This window comes from Megalobrama amblycephala, linkage group LG18 (genome assembly GCF_018812025.1).
Source record: "Megalobrama amblycephala isolate DHTTF-2021 linkage group LG18, ASM1881202v1, whole genome shotgun sequence".
Classification (NCBI taxonomy): Eukaryota; Metazoa; Chordata; class Actinopteri; order Cypriniformes; family Xenocyprididae; genus Megalobrama; species Megalobrama amblycephala.
In genome coordinates this window covers 2,224,355-2,246,892 of record NC_063061.1, presented here as the reverse complement: position 1 = coordinate 2,246,892, position 22,538 = coordinate 2,224,355, and the positions used below count along the sequence as shown (strand labels likewise).

Genomic DNA, 22,538 nt, shown 5'->3' with positions numbered 1-22,538 from the left:
GTATTTCCCTGGCGTCGAAATCAGGCACATATATAAATGTCAGGAAACACGACTCCTCAATATCCATGGATTAGGTTTATTTGTCATGTCATAATGAATAATAATATATAATAATATAATATGCCATAAAACATTTGTCTGAAGCGTTTGCACTTCATTATGAATCAGGGCGACTCTGTGTCGACTCATTTCCAGCCATGTTTTTGGTTGATTGATATTGGGTAATGTGTGCAGAGGTGATTGGAGGACGTGAAGGATACACCTGATGCATCCTTCAAAATAGGTGAAATGAAGGACACAAAACAAATGCTGCCTTTCAAGAAACCTTCAAATTGAGACGAATTTCGACCTCCGAGAGCTTTGACACAACTCCAACACTGTCAGCACCACAGCGAACGTTCTGGCAAGGTTCTCTCAAAGTTATGAACAAACATTCTTTCAGTAACATTAAAGGGGTTCTTGATTATGATTTCACTTTTTTAACTTTAGTTAGTGTGTAATGTTGCTTTTTGATCGTAAACAACATCTGCAAAGTTACGACGCTCAAAGTTCAATGCAAAGAGAGATATTTTCTTTTGCAGAAATCGCTTTTTAAGCGGCTGGTAGGGACTACAACGAGCTTCTTCCTGGGTTAGTGACATCACAAACCCTAAAATTTACATAAACCCCGCCCCCGAGAATAAAGGGGGCGGGGCCATGTTGGGCTGCTTTAGAGAAGAGGAAGAGTTGTTGTAGTAGAGTGTTGTTGTCATGCCGTCATTTTACGCCGGACTGCTTCACAAACGAGGGTCAATTCAACACAAAAGATGAACATGACGGCACATGCTAGAGGATGAGTTGAATCAACTCCACAGCAACTACATCAATTTATCCACTAACCATTCAGAAACGTCTAAAAGTTGTAACTTCTTCCTGAGTCTCTCCATCAGTGTCGACTCCGGTTTGAACAATGTAAGGCTGAACACCGTCGTCATTTTGACTGCGTGAGATTCTCCAGCTTTGTTGTTGTTGAGCTGTTAAAGCTCCGCACTCTTCTGGAAAGGGGCCGGGAGCAGCAGCTCATTTGCATTTAAAGGGGCACACACAAAAACGGCGTGTTTTTGCTCACACCCAAATAGGGCCAAATTTGACAAGCTATAATAAATGATCTGTGGGGGATTTTGAGCTGAAACTTCACAGACACATTCTGGAGACACCAGAGACTGATATTACATCTTGTGAAAGGGGAATTATTGGTCCACTTTAATAGAACGTTCATTCAAAGTTACATGGTATTTAAGAATGTTCTCAAAATGTTAGCACAAAAACATACATTGTTCATATAATGTTTTTTTTTTTTCCTGAAATGTTTTAGTTGGATGTTGATCTAATGCAGGGGTCACCATTCCTGCTCCTGAAGGGCCGGTGTCTCTGCAGAGTTTAGCTCCAACCCTAATCATACACACCTGAAGCAGCTAATTAAGGTCCTACTAAGCATACTAGAAACTTCCAGGAAGGCATGCTGATGCAAGTTGGAGCTAAACTCTGCAGGACACCGGCCCTCCAGGAACAAGTTTGGGGACCCCTGATCTAATGTTTTTAAATGTTACTTCTTTTAAATGAAACATTCTGAAACATTCCTATAATGTTTGCGATAAAATAGAATGTTCCCTTAATGGTCACATAACCAAGAAAAAAAAAAGGTTTTCTAACATTCAAAAATAACTTAATGGGAACGTTAGCAAAACATAATTTTACAACACTAGCCCTATCAAGTCCAGCTCCTCCTCTCTGGATGTAATTTGGACTGGATGGAGCTGCTAGAAGGTCCAACCACAACCTAATCCCACCCATTAGATCCACAGAGGAGGAGCTGGACGTCATTTGGCTCTGCAGTAAAGCAGCACACTTGGAAAAGCTGCATGATGAAAAGCATCGCTGCTGAGAAATGTCATTAAACTATAATAGTATACAGTGACGCTGCTGCACGTGAGATGAGTCTGTCTCCTCCCATCTGTGTCTGGAAATAAAGCCTCGCTCTCCTCTGAAGGTTTTGTCGCAGATGTGCTGCGACTGCCATGAACTCTCTAGACTACGATGACAGAACCGCGTTCCTGGGAGACTGGGGACCTTTCCAAAGGACGGTGTTCATTCTTTTGTGTTTGAGCATTATTCCCAATGGATTCACGGGGTTATCCATGGTGTTCATGGGCGATACACCCGCTCATCACTGCCTCATTCCTGCGGCTCTGAACATCACTGATGAATGGAGAAACGTGTCTATTCCTCTGGACGAGGACGAGGATTCTCGAATCACTAAATGCTCAAGACACCGAGTGGACATCGTGAAGAACTATTCGGACAGAGGTTTGCTCCCGTGGGTGGATGTGAATGTCTCGTCCATTCCTCGAGAAGCCTGTGTGGACGGCTGGGAGTATGATAAAGAAACGTACATCTCCACGATTGTTACAGAGGTTCGTTTGATGCTTTCTCCTTACTTCAGTTTAATGTGTTTATACAGTATGCAAAGCGGAAGTTCAGATTCGCCGTTAGCTGGGCTATCCGGGCCCCCGGGGCAGGTTGTTTCCCTGTGGGCCCCTTGAAATCATGTTCCGGTTCGGCACCAGCTTTAGAGCAGAGCAGATGTCACGCTCATTCCGGTGAATGTTTTCTAAAAGTCAATACTGTATAGATACATGCCTTGAGGAACTGACTACAAAAACTGAACGACTGAACATGTGCACATTTTTGCCCTTGAAAAAGATCCAGTGCAGTGAAAACGTTACCGCGGGGCATGTTGTCACAATAGAGACTTGAATTTTCAACTGATTTGAAAATAATGCTTTTGTTTGAAATAACCTAAGAAACCGAAATTGCATGCAGCGTAACCTCCATATTGTGATGTGCAACTGCTTACTGAATGGGGAAACATTTTTAAATTATAAATGGATGAAGAAGGAAAATCGGATCAAAATGCATTGTGTGCTGCATACAGTATGTCTGCTGAGAGACATGATTAATATCACAAAAACAGCAAGTTATGACATTTTGGGCCAGATTTACTAAACGGGGCAAATTAGCGTGAGCGCGAATTCCACAAATGTGCCGATGATGGGAGTGGCAAGTTTTGCACGGGATCTACTGCTGACGCGCAAATTAAAGAACATGGACGCAGTCAAATCATTTACATAATGATCAACGCAATCTAACAAGAGCAGCGCAAATTAGCGTTGATTCGCAAATAAGTAGAGCTGATGCTCATCAGGTGCGGGTCGACACAGGCGCAACTTGTAAATAATGGCGCAAATACCAGTAAATTGACTAGCACAAACATTAGTAAATCGTGTTGCGTGTTTCATTTAAATACTCTCCTCTCATAAATGATGCGACAGAAAGGGAAACTCCTACAAATGCATATGCAATAAGGCCAGCCGTATAAACAACGTCTTTTCAGCGCTAATTTTGCACTGCGTGTCTTTAGTAAATCCCGACAGTAGTTTTTAATGCTAAAAGAGGGTTTGCGTTGGCGCAAGCAGTTAGTAAATCTGGCCCTTAGTTTCAAGATTGCGATTCCAAAAATTTTGCATGGACGAATCGTTTACATTAAGATCAGTAAGGGTCAGTTCTGATTTCATGACAGTTTTGTTAGACAGTGACATACAAAGGCTATAGCTTTATTTTTGAGTTAAACTATGGGTTTCACAGGAAACAAGCATTTGTGTAAATGGAATTTTATCTGAAAATCCATAAAGTTACTGTATTAGAGCTTCTCCATGTGACAACTAGCCCCAGTTTCTATTTTTCCTGTATTCAATCAGGAATAGAAGTGTCAAAATAATGTAAATCAAGTTGTTTTCATGGGTTAGACTGAAATGTAACTTAGTTTTTACAAATGGATATAATCACTACCAACCCTGCATTGTTTGTTCGATGGCAGTGGGATTTGGTGTGTTCAGATGACTGGAGAGCTCCATTGACCACCTCACTCTTCTTCTGTGGTGTTTTGACTGGTTCTGTCATCTCTGGACAGATGTCTGACAGGTCAGAAAGCATCAACTTTTTCCCCACAAGCTACAAGTGAATATTACAATTATTTAATGACAAGCACAACCTGATTGTCCTGATCCTCTGTTGTATCACCAGGCAATATGAGTCTGACTCGGCATCACAGCGGGACTGATATTCAGGATTGCAGTATGATTGAAAATGTGATATTGGTTACACTTTATTTTAAGGTGACAAAGTTACAGTGAACTTACTCTAATAAGCACAGGGTAATATTAATTAGGTAGCTACGTGTACTTACTTTAGAATTACGGTTAGGTTTAGGGTTAGTTACTTGTAATTAAGCATAATTTAGTGTTATTACTATAGTAAGTACATGTAGTAACTTGTTACTACGTCACCTTAAAATAAATTGTAACTGTGATACTGAGTCATTAGTGTTTCAAACAAAAATTGGCCATTTAGTTTGTTTGTTTTGTTCCATCTGCCAATGAAAATAATTCCAAAAGAAGCTGAAAAAAGCTGCGCTGGGATCAGTGTATTGGGTTAATTCAGGATCTCAATGGCAAAAATTGTCCCATTTTTACCTGAATTCACTGTATTAAGAAGTAATACATTAAAACAACATGTAGCCTTCAAATTTTTCTCAATTAAGAAAAAAACCCCCATTGTTTTAAAAAGGTCAAGTGAAAAGTTATTAAAATGAAGAACAAAGACACATGGCATGGGACAAGTGCCTGGTCTATTAGTTTGCATTTACACTTCAATGTAAATGTAAAGTGTAAATTACACTTTGTAATTTACACTTTATCATCTGTTGCTATAGTTATCATTATGCATATTTTCCACAACTTATTCAAGTTGTGAATGAACTAGATACAGAAAGTGAACAAAAAACGCTCAGTCACTTCACTGCACTCTCGTGAAAACTGGAATGTTGCCTATTGGAAATAAACTTGTCTTGTTTCTTCTCTTTTCTTCAGGTTTGGCAGGAAAATAGTGCTGTTTGTTACCATGGGGATTCAGACGGTATTCACCTTCATTCAAGTCTTCTCCCCATCTTGGTTGATTTTTTGCTTGTTGTTTTTCATTGTTGGAATGGGCCAAATTTCAAACTATGTTGCAGCATTTGTTTTAGGTAAAGGCTTTTGATTTGCTGTGATTTTATATTAGCATTGAATAATCACAACTAACCTTGTACTGTTTTCAGTCATATAACTGCTTATTGAAAATAACCTGGCAGCACATTTGTTCTACTAACACATAAAAATTGCATAACAAATGCATGTTTTTGTCTGAGAATATACTTTGAAGATATTCTCAATAATTCTTAATAATTCTCAATAACTATTTTTTACGAAAAATGTCCTTCCCCTAGGAATGGAAATATTGAGCCCATCCATTCGTGACCTCTACTCCACTCTTGGCGTGTGTCTTTTCTTTTCAATTGGGTATATGATGCTTCCACTGGCTGCCTACTTCCTGCGAGACTGGAGAACACTGCTGATGGCCCTCACCATCCCTGGATTCTTCTGCATACCCCTTTGGTGGTAGGTGTTTGCTATGGGACAGGTGCTGTTTAATAATGCACCACACATCAGAAGAACAGTCAGAGTTTGTATAGTCAACATTTTCTTGGCAAGGAGGCAGCACAAAGGTCATGTGAATAAGATGGGTTTTACCTACAAATGCTTACAAACATTACAAAAAAATGAAGGACTCGCAGCTCTCCAGACTCGCCCATGTGGGTGATGCAGATTTGATCTAAAATCTTTATTAATGTTAATAATAAAGCTGTAAACAGATTAAAATTTTTAATCACGATTAAGAGCACCCTTTTTGTGCAATTAATTATACACTTATCGTGAAAATGAGCAAACAGAAAAATAACACAATGAAAACCAATCTAGAATCCAGACATGAACAGAAAAGCAGATCAAAACCAAATTCTGAAACAGGACTGTGGTCAGGGGCTGGACAATTGTAGGGAGATGGAGTCGACTCTGGGCTAAGCTTGGGGACAGGAGCCATTTCTGGGCTCCAAGACATCCCCTCATACTCCACCAGTACTCCCAGGGGCACAGGTGTGGCGGCCATAATGGGACTAGACCCTGGAATCGCGGCCATGACGGAATGAGACTCTGGAATGGCGGCCATGACGTGATGAGGTATGATGGGCACTGTGGAAACGGAGGGTTCCTCATCTGCAATGCCCACTGTTAATGGAAATTTCCGCCTACCAGGGTTACAGGTGCGTGAGCCATTGTGTGATAAACTCCTGCATAAAAATCTGCATAATGAAAATTACAGTAATGGTGCAATTTGGCGTGCTTCTGTAATTTACACGATTTACTATTTCACTCCCTCATGTGCATGATTTATAAATCGAGGGAACGAAATAGTAAATTGTGCGCCCTATTTAGTAAATTGAGAGAACGAATTAGTAAATCGTGTGCAAGATTTAGCCTATTATTTTTTTTTCTGCATGTCATGTGCGGGGCTCTGTATTTTCCTCATATTCTCCATTGTTGCAGCTCCTCTCTTCCCAGTCTGTCAGTAAAGTTCTGTTTAGTTCCTGTCTTTATGAAGCTCCTCCTTCTGAAAAGCACAATGTGCTGTGATTGGTCAGCTGTGTCAGAGTTCTGTCACTTCGCTCTCTTTATTTTTGGTTTGGTGACAGAGCTCTGACACTCCTATTGTCTTTTCATGGTGAGCATGTGGTTCCTAGTTTGTTTCTATGTGCCATGTGCTCTCCTGTCTATTGTCTTAACCCTGCCCTTCTTGTTATCTGATTATTGGATCATTTGCCACACCTGTCCTCATTACCTGCTTTGTTTGCTCCCTATTTATTCTTGTGTTTACAGTTCTTTGCTAGTTCATTGTCGTGTGTACCCCTCGTGTCCTGCTCTGCCTGATCCAGTTACTGTGTCCAGTCCTGCCTTGTCCAGATGCCGGTCTTGTTTTCCCCCATGGGGTTGTTTTTATTTTATTTATTTATTTAGTCAAATAAAAGCCTGTTTTCTCTGCATCTCTGAGTCCTCGCCTCATCCCTTTACCCAAAGACTGACAGGCTGGAGCCGTTAGTTGTGATTGTTCAAGGGCTTCGAGCATGTTTTGGAAATGTCCTGCCCCTTACCATAACCACCAGTTTCAACATTGTAGCAAGGTTAGTAGATGGGGAAAGAAAGAAGGCGGGAACTGGCGAACATTTAACTTTAATAATCATAAAATAAACAAACAACAAAATGAAAGTAAATGGCGGCAGTCCCTCACGGACGACTGCCACACACACAAACATAATAAAAACATAACACAAATCCAGGCCTGGTCTTCTCTCGTCGTCGCTCCCCATTTTATGCTTCGGGAGCTCCTCCGTGAGATACGCGACCGGTGCTGCACGCAGCTGACGCTCATTATTAGTCGCGCCGTTCTCTCACAGCTCTTGTCCCACCATGCAGAACTCAACTAGACCCCGCCCCTTTATTCTGCATATGAGTTATTTAAATGAGGAATATTGTGACGTGTATGTTCTTGGAAGAAAACTCAACTCTACAATGAAGGTGTTTCAGGGAGTTCAGAATCAGAGAATAACTTAGACTGGAGGGACTTTAGAACTTTGTAGAGCTTTTTCATGATCAAACAGCAACATTACACACTAAAGAAAGATGAACATGGAAAAAAGCAGAATAGGATCTTATTGAATTTCATTTCAGTTTCTATTTGCTGCATTAAATAAGTATAATAAATGATCTGGTCCTGATATCTCAGAATAGTTATTGTTGTTGTTTGCAGGTTTATTCCAGAGTCTCCTCGATGGTTGCTGTCTCAAGGGAGGGTTGATGAGGCCGAGGCAATTCTGAGAAAGGCTGCCAAGATGAACGGGGTTAAAGCCCCTGATGTCATTTTTCCCCTGCATCAGGTGAAACCCACACCAACCTTTGCTTTTCAAATGGCACATGGTGCTTTAAACAGTCTCTTTTATATCCTCGTATGACAAAAGCTCTTCAACCCCTTTTATTTTCTGTTGAACTCAGTCTAAATTGATTTACTACTAGAGGGGTCATATATTGAGGAGTTGAAAGAGTTCAATGCACTGTGAAAGCATGCCATAATTTAGGCTTGTTTCATCTATCTCACACCTGCTGCACGTGTGCCACATGGATGTATGTATTAAACCCATGCGGAAGCAAGCCGATGCATAAACTCAGGTTAAAGCAAGAATACGCAGTCATATGCAACAAGCATTGAACTGGACAATTTCTATTTAGTATGGCAACATTTAAATCCATGCACTTACTAATATGACAGTACATTAGCTTCAATATATTATACTTAATCAGTAATCCATCAGCAAACCCGGCAACAATATTTACTCTGATTATAATTGCATCTACCATAATATCAGTTATTTCACAACTCTTAGAAACAAGCATTTAATCACACTATTGAACAGCCGTTTTCAAAGTACAAAGTTCATAATCCATAGTTCAGATGCTCAAGTAATCTTAAACACTAATCTAGTTCAGGTGTATGATTAAGCCAGAGTTTCCTAATTGAGGAGAATTACATGCCAATAAACGACACTTTATTGCCCACTACACTCTTTCTTTTTTCTCTTGTGACTCTTTTGTCAAAGATGTAAACTTGGCAGATGTTAATGAGATATGTTAAATCTGTTAAAATGATTTATCAGTAAAAAATGTTCCATCTTTGTGAGGTGATAATCTTATTTTATTAGTTAGTAACCTAAATTTAACCAGGAATAAGTGACTGGAATTATATGTGAACTTTAGACTCTACTGAAACAATGCAGTATCATCATAAAAACAGTAATTAGCAATTCCACTGGCTTTGAAGATATCTGGTAAATTGTATTTCATTGCTCTTGGATGTTCTTATGATTGTCCACATGAGGATGCTTCATGTTGTTTTAGCTGTAGAAATCAGATGGTCTTTTGCTTACACTGTGTTTTGACAGTGCTGTGTAACAAGACATATTTGTTGTGACACGTGCGTTACAGTCAAAGGAAAACGCTGGAAGGTTGCAGACCTACAGTCTCTGTGACCTGGTGAAGTCCAGCAACATCTGCTGTATTACTGTCCTGCTGTGCCTGATCTGGTGAGAGCACTTACATGTACTTAAGATACACATAGATAAGATACACATGGGCTGCATCCAAAATCTCATACTTCTCTAATATATAGTGGGCAAAAAACAGTATATGACTAAAGAAGTATGTCTGGATTCACAGCACTCATAAAAGAGTAGGCTAAAAGTACCTGGATGACCTACTACTTCCGGCGAGATTCTGAAGTGTGCATATGATGGACACTTTACTATCCCACGAGGCCACAGGAGAGGATTTGTGAATGGCAATGAAGCGATGCAGCTGATGCTGGTAGGTTACATGATAATGACAACGTGGCACATGTCGTACGTTCAAATTACATTCATACTATATAGAAGATACTTTTTAGCGGCCGCAAAGTACATATTCAAAATAAGTACCTACTCGAGAGTATGCGATTTTGGACGCAGCCAGTATCTGGTTCAAGATGTGGATTAGTTCATATATAAGTATCCCGTTACATTGTACAGATTTGTGTACTGTTTAGTTTAGTTATTCAGTCAAACTGCACATCTGTATATCCATAGCTATTTTGACATGTGGTCATTAGCTATTTTGACATGTGGTCATTATGCTGTAACAAGCAGTAACATACACTAGACGTCAGAGACCATTAGTGAAAATGCTTCTGTTGAGCCTTTAATTTACTGTAACATTTGTCTTTACCACACTCTTAGAAAAAAGGTTCTAGAGGTTCTATATGGGACATCTAGGTTACTAATGTAACCCCGATTCCCTGAAGAAGGGAACAGAGATTTAACGTCAGTGACTGACGAAATGGGATCACGCCTGAGAGCCCTGTCATCTTCGAGTGTTAACAGAACCAACCAGTGGACATTGGCGAGTGAGATTTGCATCGCAAACCATGCCCCGTACTGCGGGTATATAGGAAGTGAGCAGAGATACGCTCAATAAAGTTTTCGCTGAGGAGCCGAGCAGTGGTGAACACAGAGATTGTGGCGACTGGATGTAACCTCTTCATTCCCTCCTTCAGGGAACAGGGGTTACATTAGTAACCTAGACATTCCCATTCAGTCAGTCACTACGAGTTAAGTCAGTGACTTACATATTGGTATCCCTAAGAAAAATGGCACAATCGCTGCATCTTCCAGTGCCCCGCGTAAGTCACTTGGTCCCCCGCACCCTTGGGGCAGAAGGACAAGGCTTACACAGAGAAGTCAATCACAGCTGTTCCACTTGTCCCACACAGTGAGACATTCAGATAATACTGGGAAAGCGTGCCTATTCCAAGTGGAATGGGATGCTACGGAGACCAAATCCTGCCCGTAGGGGAGTAACATGGAGATAGACATATGGACTGGCCAGAGGGCAGTACTACATATGGAAGGTCCCTGCAGAGGATCCAACCTAGGCAGGGTGGAGACAGCACAGACAGGGACGGCAGAGCAGCTCTGCCAAGGGAAAGACAGCTGCAGGAACTCCTACATGGTTCATGAGCTCAACTGAGGAGCAGTTATGGCACGTATCCCATCCTAAGAGAGGAATGGCGCTCCAAGCGGGACACTAGTCAGCCTTCCCGTACATCACCTGTTAATAGACACACGGGTGTAACGGGTATGTAATAACACACGGGAAGAGACTCTAGAGTGAGCCCTCACCCCAAGGGGGCATGGCTTGCCTTGGGATTAATACGCTAAGACGATGGCATCCACTATCCAGTGGGCCAACCTCTGCTTAGAGACAGACTTTCCCTTCTGTTGGCTGAACTGATCTGAACTCAGTGTGCGGTCCACATAAAGACATGGAGCGTGCACAGGGAACAGAGACGCAAGGGCTGGGTCTGCCTCCTCTGGCGGCAGTGCTTGCAAGTTCAGCACCTGGTCCCTGAAGGGAGTGGTGGGAACATATCTAGGCCAGAGTCTCAGGATTACGTGAGAGTCAGCCTCTTATAGGGGGGGAATAATGCTATTTCATGTATTCTGACTTATTTGCATTGTTAAAGAGTTGGATTCTCATGCTAAACATGGCCAAAGTTTCAAAACATGAGTTGGACGTATGACGGAGTATTTCTGTGCCAAAAATACTCTTCCAAATCCTCATAAATTTTGCAGTCTTTTTTTCGAGTATGGGGCTGTGTGACATCATAAAGGTCGGAATTCCTTGTACAGGCACCTCTCCCGAAACAGTGCGTGCACATGTCGACCAGAGCAAGAGAGCAAGAGAGCAAGAGCACGCCCACCAACTCGCTTCGTTCAGCTTTACGGAAGTCGTTGGCAGCGCTGCACAGGTCACAGGACTTCACGAAATCAACAATGTCACCAAAGAAGTGTGTTTTTGGTTGTGAGGGAAAGATAACCTTGCTTCCCAAAGAACCCAGCATTAAGTGGAGCTGAGATATTTGTTCTCACGCAGTACATTGATGTGCTCTCGATATTTGTTATTAAAATAACCATAGAAACTGATAGTTGCAATCACTTTTTTATTGGTTAATATGAATGGAGAATATCTCGTGTTTTTCCATGGCTGCTCGAGCCCTCAGGATCGGCGCTTATGGTTTCATAAACAAGGCACAGTTTTACGCTGATTACAGATCGGTTGAAACTGAAAGATGGAGTGGTTACAGCGGTAATGATCCCGGTCATGAGTCGGAAGGTGGAGAGTAAAACTGCATCAAATGTCTGTTTTGTTGGCAATAGGAGCCTAAGTGCATATAATGTAAACAACAGGAATGTAGTTAAATCATAAATTCATTATTCATCATTCACTATACGCTATGTTCATTATAGTGATTCAAAAGTTATCCAGGGATAATGCGATGGTGTATTGTGTTTGTTTAAATACATTTGTTTAGCTGACCATTGATAGCTTGCAGACGATCGCTACGCAAAAGCTGCGCATGCTCGTGACTCTTTAGATCCGCTCACATGGCACCCCTCCAGGCGCTAGGCTGTTTTCGGAAAGACTCTGGACAGCGTATGTATCTTTTAAAAATATGATAAAACTAAAGACTTTTTGGAAATGTGAAGGATGCACTACTAGTCAAGTCAAGTCAAATTTATTTATATAGCGCTTTTTACAATTGGTAATTGTTTCAAAGCAGCTTTACATATTAGAAGCACAGAAAAAAAAGAGAAGTGGTTAAAAATAAGCTGTACAAGCAAGCGTGGTAATATGTAACATATACAAGATGGTGCTACATTAAGCCAATGTCGGCTAACTCCCAGGGGTGGAAAAAAACCCTAGGAGAAAAACCCAGCGTGCTAACACTGGGAAAAAAGTCCTAGGAGGGAAAAAAAACCCTTGGAAGATATATATAATATATGTAAATGGATATGGAGATCAAAATCTGAATTATACATTTTTATTATAGAGATTAAAAACAGATTATATATAAATATATGTAAGCGGATACGGAGATTAAAAATCTGAATTATAGATGCAGCCAGAACTGGATCTGTAGGCCCATTGTCTCCTGGGCTACGTTGTAGTCAGGTCCAGACACAGGTTCTCCATCTGATCTGGATACGGCCTGGATCCAGCACCCGGCAAACCTCAGGATAAGCAGAGAGACTGATATTAGCGTAGATGCCATTCTTATTCTGATGTACAGGTATATCTAGTGTTATAGGAAATGTTCTCGGTTCCGGCCGACCTAATTATTGCAGCGTAACAATCCTTTAACGGATTTGAAAAATGTTAACGTATTGATAATGTGTTATGTGTATGCAGGAGCAAAGAGATGTGTTTTCAGTCTAGATTTAAACTGACAGAGTGTGTCTGCTTCCCGAACAATGCTAGGAAGATTGTTCCAGAGTTTAGGTGCTAAATAGGAAAAGGATCTGCCGCCTTCAGTTGATTTTGATATTCTGGGTATTATCAACTGGCCTGAATTCTGAGATCCCAATAGACGTGAAGGACTATAATGCACCAAGAGCTCGCTTAGATATTGGGGAGCTAAACCATTTAGAGCTTTATAAGTAAGTAGCAAGATTTTAAAATCTATACGATGTTTAATAGGGAGCCAATGTAATGTTGACAGAACTGGGCTAATATGGTCATACTTTCTGGTTCTAGTAAGAACTCTAGCTGCCGCATTTTGGACCAACTGTAGTCTGTTTAAAAGCCGAGCAGAACAACCACCCAGTAGAGCGTTACAGTAATCTAGTCTTGAGGTCATGAATGCATGAACCAACTGTTCCGCATTTGTCATTGAGAGCATATGTCATAATTTAGATATATTTTTTAGATGGAAGAAGGCGGTTTTACAGATACTAGAAACATGACTTTCAAATGAAAGATTGGTATCAAAGAGCACACCCAAGTTCTTAACTGAGGACGAAGGTTTAATGGAGCACCCGTCAAGTGTTAGAGAGTATTCAAGGTTTTTTCGTGAGGAAGTTTTTGGTCCAAAGATTAGGATATCAGTTTTTTCTGAACTTAATAATAAGAAATTTCTTGTCATCCAGTTTTTAATGTCAGCTATGCATTCTGTTAGTTTTGTGAATTTGTAGGTTTCGTCAGGGTGCAAGGAAATATAGAGCTGAGTATCGTCAGCGTAGCAGTGAAAACTAACACCATGCTTCCTAATTATCTCTCCTAAGGGCAGCATGTACAGAGTGAAAAGCAACGGTCCTAGTACTGAGCCTTGTGGTACTCCATATTGAACTTGTGATCGATACGACATCTCTTCATTAACTACTACAGACTGATAACGGTCAGATAAGTAAGATTTGAACCATGCCAAAGCAATTCCACTAATGCCAATGTAGTTTTCAAGTCTTTTTAAAAGAATGTGGTGATCGATAGTGTCAAAAGTAGCACTGAGATCTAATAACACTAATAAAGAAATACAGCCACGATCGGATGATAAGAGTAGATCGTTTGTAACTCTAACGAGAGCAGTCTCAGTACTATGGTATGGTCTAAATCCTGACTGGAAATCCTCACAGATTCCATTTCTTTCTAAAAAGGAGCACAGCTGTGTTGAAACTGCCTTTTCTAGTATCTTTGACAGAAAAGGTAGATTCGAGATTGGCCTGTAATTTACTAAATCTCTCGGATCTAGTTGAGGTTTTTTAATAAGAGGTTTAATAATAGCCTGCTTAAAAGTTTTTGGCACGTATCCTAGTGTTAAAGATGAATTAATTATATCAAGAAGTGGACCTACGACCTCTGGAAGCATTTCTTTCAGTAGTTTAGTCGGCATTGGGTCTAACATACATGTTGTTGATTTTGATGATTTGATAAGTTTAGATCATTCTTCCTCTCCTATAGCGGCGAATGATTCTAGTTTTACCTCAGGGACACTACAGTGCACTGTCTGAAGCGAAACTGTAGACGGTTGCATGTTTATAATTTTATCTCTAATATTGTCAATCTTGCAAGTAAAGAAGTTCATAAAGTCATTACTGCTGTGCTCTTTGGAAACGTCAGCAGTTGAATCTCTGTTTCTAGTTAATTTAGCCACTGTGTCAAATAAATACCTAGGATTATGTTTGTTTTCTATTAAGAGATTTGAAAAATAAGTAGATCTAGCATTTCTTATAGCCGTTCTGTACTACTACTCTATATGTACTCAATATTAACATGAGATTGGCGTAAACTGTGTGTGATACCCCTTTTTAATGGAAGTGAGCGCAGTCAGGAGCGCTGTCTTAAGAGAGGATCTTAATCTCAACTGACTGCAAGGACTCAAAGGGAGCTCTCTGTAGGGCTTTTAAGACCAGAGAGAGGTCCCAAGAGAAAATAAGGTAATGTCAAGGAGTGTTCAACCTCCTCACACCTCTCAGAAACCTGATGATCAGCCCCAGGGCCAGCTGTGTGCCAGTGCATCCGTGCCAAGGGTTCCCTCGGTCAGGGAATAAAACAACTGGTAATGGGGCGTGTCCAGAGTGGCAAACAGGTCTACCTGAACGGCTCCGAAGCATTTCCAAATCAGCTGGACTGCCTGGGTATGGAGTCTCTACTCTCTCACAAGTGTAAGCTTGTGAGAGCGTGTCAGCTGCATGGGCGTTGGGAGGGACAAAATATGACATTGCATCTCACTTTTGACCACCTTGATGGTTGATGTATGGAATAGTGGACTGCGATCTCTGCACACAGGACAGGGACCTCTATGTTCACCACTGAGGTGAAACGGATGCTGCTGAACCTGGGGGGGGACTGGCCCCATGGTTTGGCAGGGGGTGCATGAGAAGCCGTTGCGTCCTCGAACCAAACCTGAGAGTGACAAAGCATAATGTTGCACACTGCCAGCCTTGCCCTCTTGGGACCCAGAGAATGTGGAAATTGCTTACAAAATATTTCACAAATTTTAATAATATATTTAAAATATAAAGATGTCAATTTTCCTAGGCCGGACATCACTTTTAGCCACTACTAAATATAGAACCTTTCTTTCTAAGAGTGAGCATAACAAGGCGGGTGTAGAGTTATAAATGATTTGAACAGCTTTGACTTTGCAAATGTGTCAGTATTTGTTGCGTCTCTTCTGCAGTATTGGAGGAAGATGAACAAAAGCTGATGCTCATGATCACCAGCATGATCTGAGATGTTCAAATAATTAATGCCATTAATGTCATATATTTGCTTGTTTGATTAGAAATATGACAGAAACTTAAATCATAGCATTTTATTCTTCACTCGCTGACTTCCTTCTGTTAGGTCGGCTGTTTCGATTGGATACTGTGCCTTGTCTCTGAACACGTCCAGTCTGCATGGGAACATCTACCTGAACTGCCTCCTGTCAGCAGTAGTGGAAGTGCCTGCGCTCATCATGGCCTGGCTGATGCTCCGCCACTGGCCACGCCGCCTCTGCTTGTCCTCCACCCTATCATTAGGAGGACTGGTTCTTCTCTTCATACACCTCATACCACAGCGTGAGAAATTTAACTGTGATGTGGTATGATAGATTCATTAAAAGATGTGTATTAGAAGAAATAGTGAATAGAAGGTTTAGTGTTCACTTTTGATCGTGTTAAACCTATTAATTGTCACCATATGCTGGATTTTCTGACAAACTTTGGCATGACAGCATGGTTATGAGGATTTGTCCATCTAATGATGTGTTTGATTTTTGACAGTGGGAAAAAATTTTAACTTTAGATGGGGTGTTTTGTCTCTTTTATCCTGTAGATATGAGCTCTGTTGCCATTTCTCTGGTAATGCTGGGAAAGTTCGGTCTATCAGCAGCATTTGCGATCGTGTACCCAGCGACTGCAGAGCTTTACCCCACCATTCTGAGGAACACGGCTTTAGGAACCTGCTCCATGGCATCCAGAGTCGGCAGCATTTCTGCACCATACTTCATCTACTTAGGTCACTGAACTCTAGTCTCTATAATCTCTTCCATCTAATTTGCTAAATCCTACATCTACTGTGATTGAAGTAGTTCCTCATGTAAGGAAGGATTCTGTCACTCAAGATGTGTAATCAGGAAGGCTGTCCCAGATTTTTTTTTATTCTTTTAAGCAAAACCTCACTTAATTTAGATAGATTTTTAAGAAAACAACACTTAATATGTTAAGTCATTTTGATTCTCCAGTAAATGCATATTGATTTAAGAATGGTAGATATTTGTACTGGAAACAAAACAAAAAATACTGGGTAAGAAAACAACTTTTGCAGTGTAGTTGTAGGAAGTTTCATCTACATCATAGTATCCTAATTTTATTTATACAGCTTTAAGGGATTTAATTTGCACAAGGGATGGACTGGCCTTAGGGAATGCTGGGACCTTTCCCAGTCAATCTGTGGGCCAATTTAGTTGTCAAAACCAGGTTTCTATACAAATGATGTAGAGGGAGAAAAATATTCCCATAACGTCAGGTCGATGAGACACAGAAGGTAGTGTAAAAACTCTAAAAAACTGGAATCGCCTCCTCAAACTATAATTCCAGTTCAGAACTGTGCAAGAGAGGTTTATTTCACCTGAAAATTAACATTTTTTCATCATTTACTTGCCCTCATGTCATTCCTGGATGTATATCTTTCCTTCTGTGGAACACAAAATAAGATATTTTGAAGAATGTTGGGGTCCAAACAACATTGACTTTCACTGAGGCATTTTCATAATATTTCCACCAGTATTTCAACCAATTTTCAAAATTTCAACCAGAGCAGAGATATTGGTAATGAACCACTTCTGTACAGAGGCGAAGACTGATGGCATCTGGGATGCAGTGGGAAAGCAGCCGGGTAGTTCCAGTGGAGCAGCAGAGGCTTAAGTCCCCAAAATTAAGGGAGGAGAAACAAGGGACCTGTGCGAACTAGAGGGGAGGGAGAGTTGAGACAAGGGCAAACGGAAGACAGTTTTGAAATCTGCGGCCACAGAGGCTGACTCTGAACACTCTGCAGCCTCTGTCAGGCTTTGTTTCTGCCAGAGAGTCCATTCCTGAAATCACTGCGCCACAGACGTTGACTATAAACTTACTGTCTGCTCTGTCTCAGCTATGGAGGTCGTCCCTGAACTTCCTGAGCTCTCTGTCACAGCCACAGAGGCTACCACCGATCTTTGTATGCTTCCTCTCTCTGCTCCGCCATGGCCCCCCAACCCAACCCACCTGTAATCTTCTGCTCCGCCTTGGTGCCCAACTCCACTGGCTCTACCGTGGTGGTCTCCAGCCCAGCCGGTTCCACTTATTGGTCTCCAGCTCCGCCTTCTCTGCCGGCTCCACCATCACGGTCAACATCCATGGTGTTCTTCGCCTCTGCCCTCGCTCCTGCCTGATCTGCTCTGTTTCCCCACTCTTCCCTGGCTCCCCTCTTTGTTTGCTCCGTCCTGGCTCCCGCTCTGCCTGATCCGCCCTGGTTCCCCACTCTACCCTGGCTTTGTTTGCTGTAGCCTGGCTCTTTGCTCTGCCATGGTCCCCTAACCTCTTGTAGTCTTCCGCTCTGCCTTGGTACACAGCTCTACCATGGTGGTCTCTAGTTTTTCAGCTCTGCCCTCACTCCCCGCTCCACCCTGGCCCCCTGCTCTGCTTTCTCCACCCTGGCCCCCCACTCTACTCTGGCTCCCCATTTTGTTTGCTTTGCCCTGACTCCCTGCTCTGCCTGCTCCACTCTGGTCCCCCGTTATGCTTGTTCCACCCTGGCCCCCCACTGTGCCTGATCCGCCCAGGTTCCCCACTCTACTCTGGTTCTTTGCTTTGTTTGGTCCGTCCTGGCCCCCCACTCTGTTTGCTCTGCCCTGGCTCCCCATTCTGCCCTGGTTCTTTGCTTTGTTTACTCTGCCCTGGCCCCCTGCTGTGCCTGATCCACCCTGGTTTCCCACTCTACCCTGGTTCTCTGCTTTGTTTGCTCGCCTCTGGCCCCCCGCTCTGCTTGCTCCGCCCTAGTTCCCCATTCTACCCTGGTTCTTTGCTTTGTTTGCTCCGCCCTGGTCCCATGCTATGCCTGATCCACCCTGGTTTCAGACTCTACCCTGGTTCTTTGCTTTTTTTGCTCTGCCCTGGCTCCCTGCTCTGCCTGCTCCACCCTGGCCCCCTGCTGTGCCTGATCCACCCTGGTTCCCCACTCTACCCTGGTTCTCTGCTTTGTTTGCTCCACTCTGGCCCCCCCGCTCTGCTTGCTCCGCCCTGGTTCCCCATTCTACCCTGGTTCTTTACTTTGTTTGCTCTGCCCTGGCCCCCCGCTGTGCCTGATCCACCCTGGTTTCCCACTCTACCCTGGTTCTCTGCTTTGTTTGCTCCACTCTGGCCCCCCGCTCTGCTTGCTCCGCCCTGGTTCCCCATTCTACCCTGGTTCTTTGCTTTGTTTGCTCTGTCCTGGCCCCCCACTCTGCCTGATCTGCCCTGGCTCCCTGCCTTGTTTGCTCTACCCTGGCTCCCTGCTCCACCTCAGTCTCCTGACCCGCTTCGACCTCTCGGGTCTGGCCCTCCATCCCCCTGATCTCCTGATCCACACCACCCACCTGGACTCTTGTTTTGTGTCTTTTGTTAGCCATAGAGCATCTGGAAACCTTGGTCTTTGTCAGTCATTCCATGTTCCCTGATGCAGTTGCTCTTGTCTCTGTTCTCTGTGTTCCCTTGTTTTACACCTGTGTTTCCATCTGCAATTCAATTCAAAAGCTTTATTGTCTAGCCCCACAGGGGTAGTAAATTGTTTTCAGACAAAGGCTCAAAAAAACAGAACACACAACATTAATTTAAAAAGTAAACTTCACAACAACAACAACAACAACAACTCATCTTAAAATCCTATTTAATCCTATATCAATGGCTGTCGGAACATATTTTCCTTCCTCGATCCTTTCCTTGTGACACTGCTAAACAAACTGGCAGAATTAAGAGGTGAAAACAGCATGAGAAGAGACTCAAAGAAATGACTGATGCAGACGAGGCACTTGGCATTTAAGACTCAAAAAATAAGTCATAAAAATATGACCTGGGTGTAGGTATCAGTCCTGGGCTCATTTTTAGTACCAGTCCATCCCTGATTTGTGTGTCTAAACAATAAATTCCCATATTTAAATTTCCATGGGTTCTCAAACATTTCAATCCAAGTAGAAATTTTTTTTTTTTTTTTTTTTTACATAAAATTAGACTATTAATGACCAATGCTTATTAACTCTTTCCCCACCAGCATTTCTTTTTTTAAGTTGTCAGCTAACGCCAGTATTTTTCATCATATTCACAAAACTTGCATGGCCCCCAGAATATTTTGTTGCATAAATATGTAAACAGTCAATCAAAAGAAAGAAAAGAGCCTGTACTTTTAAACAACTACAACAACAACAAAAAAACTTATATTCTTGCTTCAGTCATTCTAGGTTTTATCAACACTTGAACGTGGGTTTCATTAAAAAAAAAAAAAAAAAAAACATTTCTAACTATAAGCTGAGAAAATCACATTTTTGCCAAAAACTTTGTCCTGATGGGATTAAGAAAAATGAGAAAATCATAGGAGTAGATTAAGTTAATCAACACTCCCAAAGCTTCACAGTCGTTTCCTCTTCACATTCCAAAGTAGTTTGACATTTCATTTTTAATGTTTGGCAGTTTTGATTTATATGCTGTTGAATATTTTATATTATTTTAATTGTGAGCAACTACTATCTGCTTTTTCTGGTTTATGCAGATCTTCTTCTTGACTTGTTTTTGGAGCTGGAGATGCTCTACTATTTTAAAAGATCAAAATATATAATGTCTTCATTGTCAATTTCTCAAGCATGCCTATCAAAACCATTTGTTCAAGTGTCTCTGGTTGTTTTGCTGCAGGAGGCTACTACAAATCTTTGCCATACATCTTAATCGGCAGTCTGAATGTTCTCTCTGGGTTGCTCAGCCTTCTGCTTCCGGAGAGTCTGGGATCACCTTTACCAGAGACTATCAGTCACATGCAGACAGTGGTTTGGTAAGCCTGAAAAGAGCAGCGCCCCCTGCGGTTTGCTGTGGCATTTGCAGTACTCTACATAACTGACCCGATTTACTGAAAGTTTGCACTCACTTTTGGTGTACACTAAATAATTATGTTTTTTTTTGTTGTTGTTTTTTTTTTCAGGTCTAAAAAAAGACATTTTGCTTACAGTCCAACCAACAGTAAATGTGAAGAGGAGCATGAGTCTGAACACTTGTGACGGATCGTAAGGATTATTAAGGATTATGAAGGATTACGAAGGCTCTGTAAATTAACCACTTTACTCCAAGGCTGTAATGAATAGGGTGGGGGTCCTTTTTGTAATGGCTCTTTTAGGTTTTCACTGTAATAAAGGCAGACATTTTAATATCTTTTGGAATAAAGCCTCAACTTTTCAAACATATTTCTTTGTGTGTGTGTGAGAGCGTACATGTTATTCAATGTTATTCAATCCTGGTGGGGACTTCAACCTGAATGCACACAGACTCATGGGGACTCATGTCACTGTGGGGACCTAAATTGAGGTCCTTGTGAGGAAACAAGCTTATAAATCATACAGAATGAGTTTTTTTGAAAATGTAAAAATTCAGAAAGTTTTCTGTGATAGGTTGGTTTAGGGGCAGAATTAGTGTAAGGTGAGAGAATAATCAGTTTGTACAGTATAAAAACCATTACATCTATGGAGAGTCCAGACGTGTGTGTGTGTGTGTATACTGTATCATAACTCAACATCCACAGGATAATGAGAACATTTTCTTTTTCAGTATTATGCAAAGAAGGGAAAAATAATAAAATGCAGAAAAGTGACGTTCAGTGAAATTGTGAGGGTTCAAAACGTGTCAAGCCATAAACGTGATAAGACAGAACAGCGGGATGAGCGGGTTCAGCCGAGATCAGAGGAATCCTCAGATATTCCCTCTGGGCCTGTGAGATTCTTTGACTTCCACAGACTGAAACAAACACGCTCGTTTACGTTTCCTGCTAAACCGGTAACTCTCTTCCTTATTCCCCATAGAGACACTTTTGACACTGAAAGGGGATTCATGATCCCTTCGGCATGTGTTTCTGTTCTTTATAGATCCTCTCCACCATCTGAGAGCACTTCAGTACAAGTGCAGTTTGATCGGGAGCAAATCTGACCAGCAGAGGGCGACTCAGACTCGCAGTGAACAGCTTTAGATTTCTACACATATTTCTACACACATATTAAGTTATGTAATCTGCACTTCACTGATGATTTTACTGCAGTCTTGAAATTGATAAGCCAACGATGCCTTGCAGTGCCAGCTAAAGTGGAATATATGACATTTTACATGTAATTTAATGGGAAGAGACCTCATGCATGGTCTTCATGATGGATGATCTCTTGTCGTCCACAGGGTAATGAATCATACCGATAGTAGAGGCTTCAGATGTCTGTGAACATAAACAGCAAGTAAAGAAATCGCATCTCTATATTAGATCTGTGTATTAAAGTGAAAGCAGCCTACTGCTGTATATGCTGTTAATGTCAATCAAACAACAAAAGAAAAAACAGAAAATTACTCACTGCTCTTGATTGAATAACTTAAGTTGCTTTAATAAGAATATATTTCTTACTTAATTGCTGTGTTTATTGGGTAGGGTTAGGGGAAGGAGTAGGGAGGGTTTTTATTCTCCCAATAAGGCAGCATCCATTTAATAATTTTAATAGGCAAGGCAAGGCAAGGCAATTTTATTTGTATAGCACATTTCATACACAATGGTAATTCAAAGTGCTTTACATAAAGAAGAAGAATAAAAATAGAACATAAGGAATAGAAATAACAGTAAAAACAGAGAATTTTGCTATCTGGATGGATGAGCAAGGAAGTCTTAGGGAGTTTTTGTTGTTGTTGTTGTGTGTTGTTGTTGTTGTCCGTCAGAGTGGATCTAAACGGATCTCTCCATCAGAGCAGATCTGAGTGGATCTTCCTCACACGACAAACTGATAAACAAAGTTTCAATCTCCCCTTTTGCCAGATATATCTTAACAATGCACCACAGCTCAAATTTCCCCATGGTTTGTCCCCTTATCCAAATTTACCAAATTTTAACTTAATCACAAATGCTTTCTTCCTAATTCCTAAT

At 41.5% G+C, this 22,538-nt stretch overlaps 1 protein-coding gene across 4 annotated transcripts; it reads left to right on the top strand.

Moving 5' to 3' along the window:
* Positions 1-1,307: 1,307 nt before the first annotated feature.
* Positions 1,308-20,832, top strand: LOC125252367 (solute carrier family 22 member 5-like). 4 transcript variants are annotated; one of them, XM_048165593.1, is made up of 10 exons: positions 1,923-2,453; positions 3,917-4,020; positions 4,968-5,122; positions 5,363-5,534; positions 7,777-7,903; positions 9,012-9,103; positions 15,738-15,952; positions 16,209-16,391; positions 20,291-20,426; positions 20,574-20,832. In XM_048165593.1, the coding sequence occupies exons 1-10, from the start codon at positions 2,058-2,060 to the stop codon at positions 20,647-20,649; spliced, it is 1,656 nt and encodes a 551-aa protein (XP_048021550.1). In that variant the 5' UTR covers positions 1,923-2,057; the 3' UTR covers positions 20,650-20,832. The 4 variants fall into 4 exon arrangements, with proteins under 4 accessions (XP_048021552.1, XP_048021551.1, XP_048021550.1 ...); XM_048165591.1 differs by having other exon boundaries at positions 1,929-2,453; positions 9,006-9,103; XM_048165594.1 differs by lacking the exon at positions 3,917-4,020 and having other exon boundaries at positions 1,336-2,453; positions 4,968-5,013; positions 9,006-9,103.
* Positions 20,833-22,538: the final 1,706 nt, after the last annotated feature.

Coding starts and splice junctions, on each gene's coding strand:
- LOC125252367 (XM_048165591.1), top strand. CDS start 2,058: ATGAACTCTCTAGACTACGATGACAGAACCGCGTTCCTGGGAGACTGG. Junction 5,535..7,776: donor TTCTGCATACCCCTTTGGTG/GTAGGTGTTTGC, acceptor TGTTGTTTGCAG/GTTTATTCCAGAGTCTCCTC. Junction 15,953..16,208: donor CATACACCTCATACCACAGC/GTGAGAAATTTA, acceptor TTTATCCTGTAG/ATATGAGCTCTGTTGCCATT.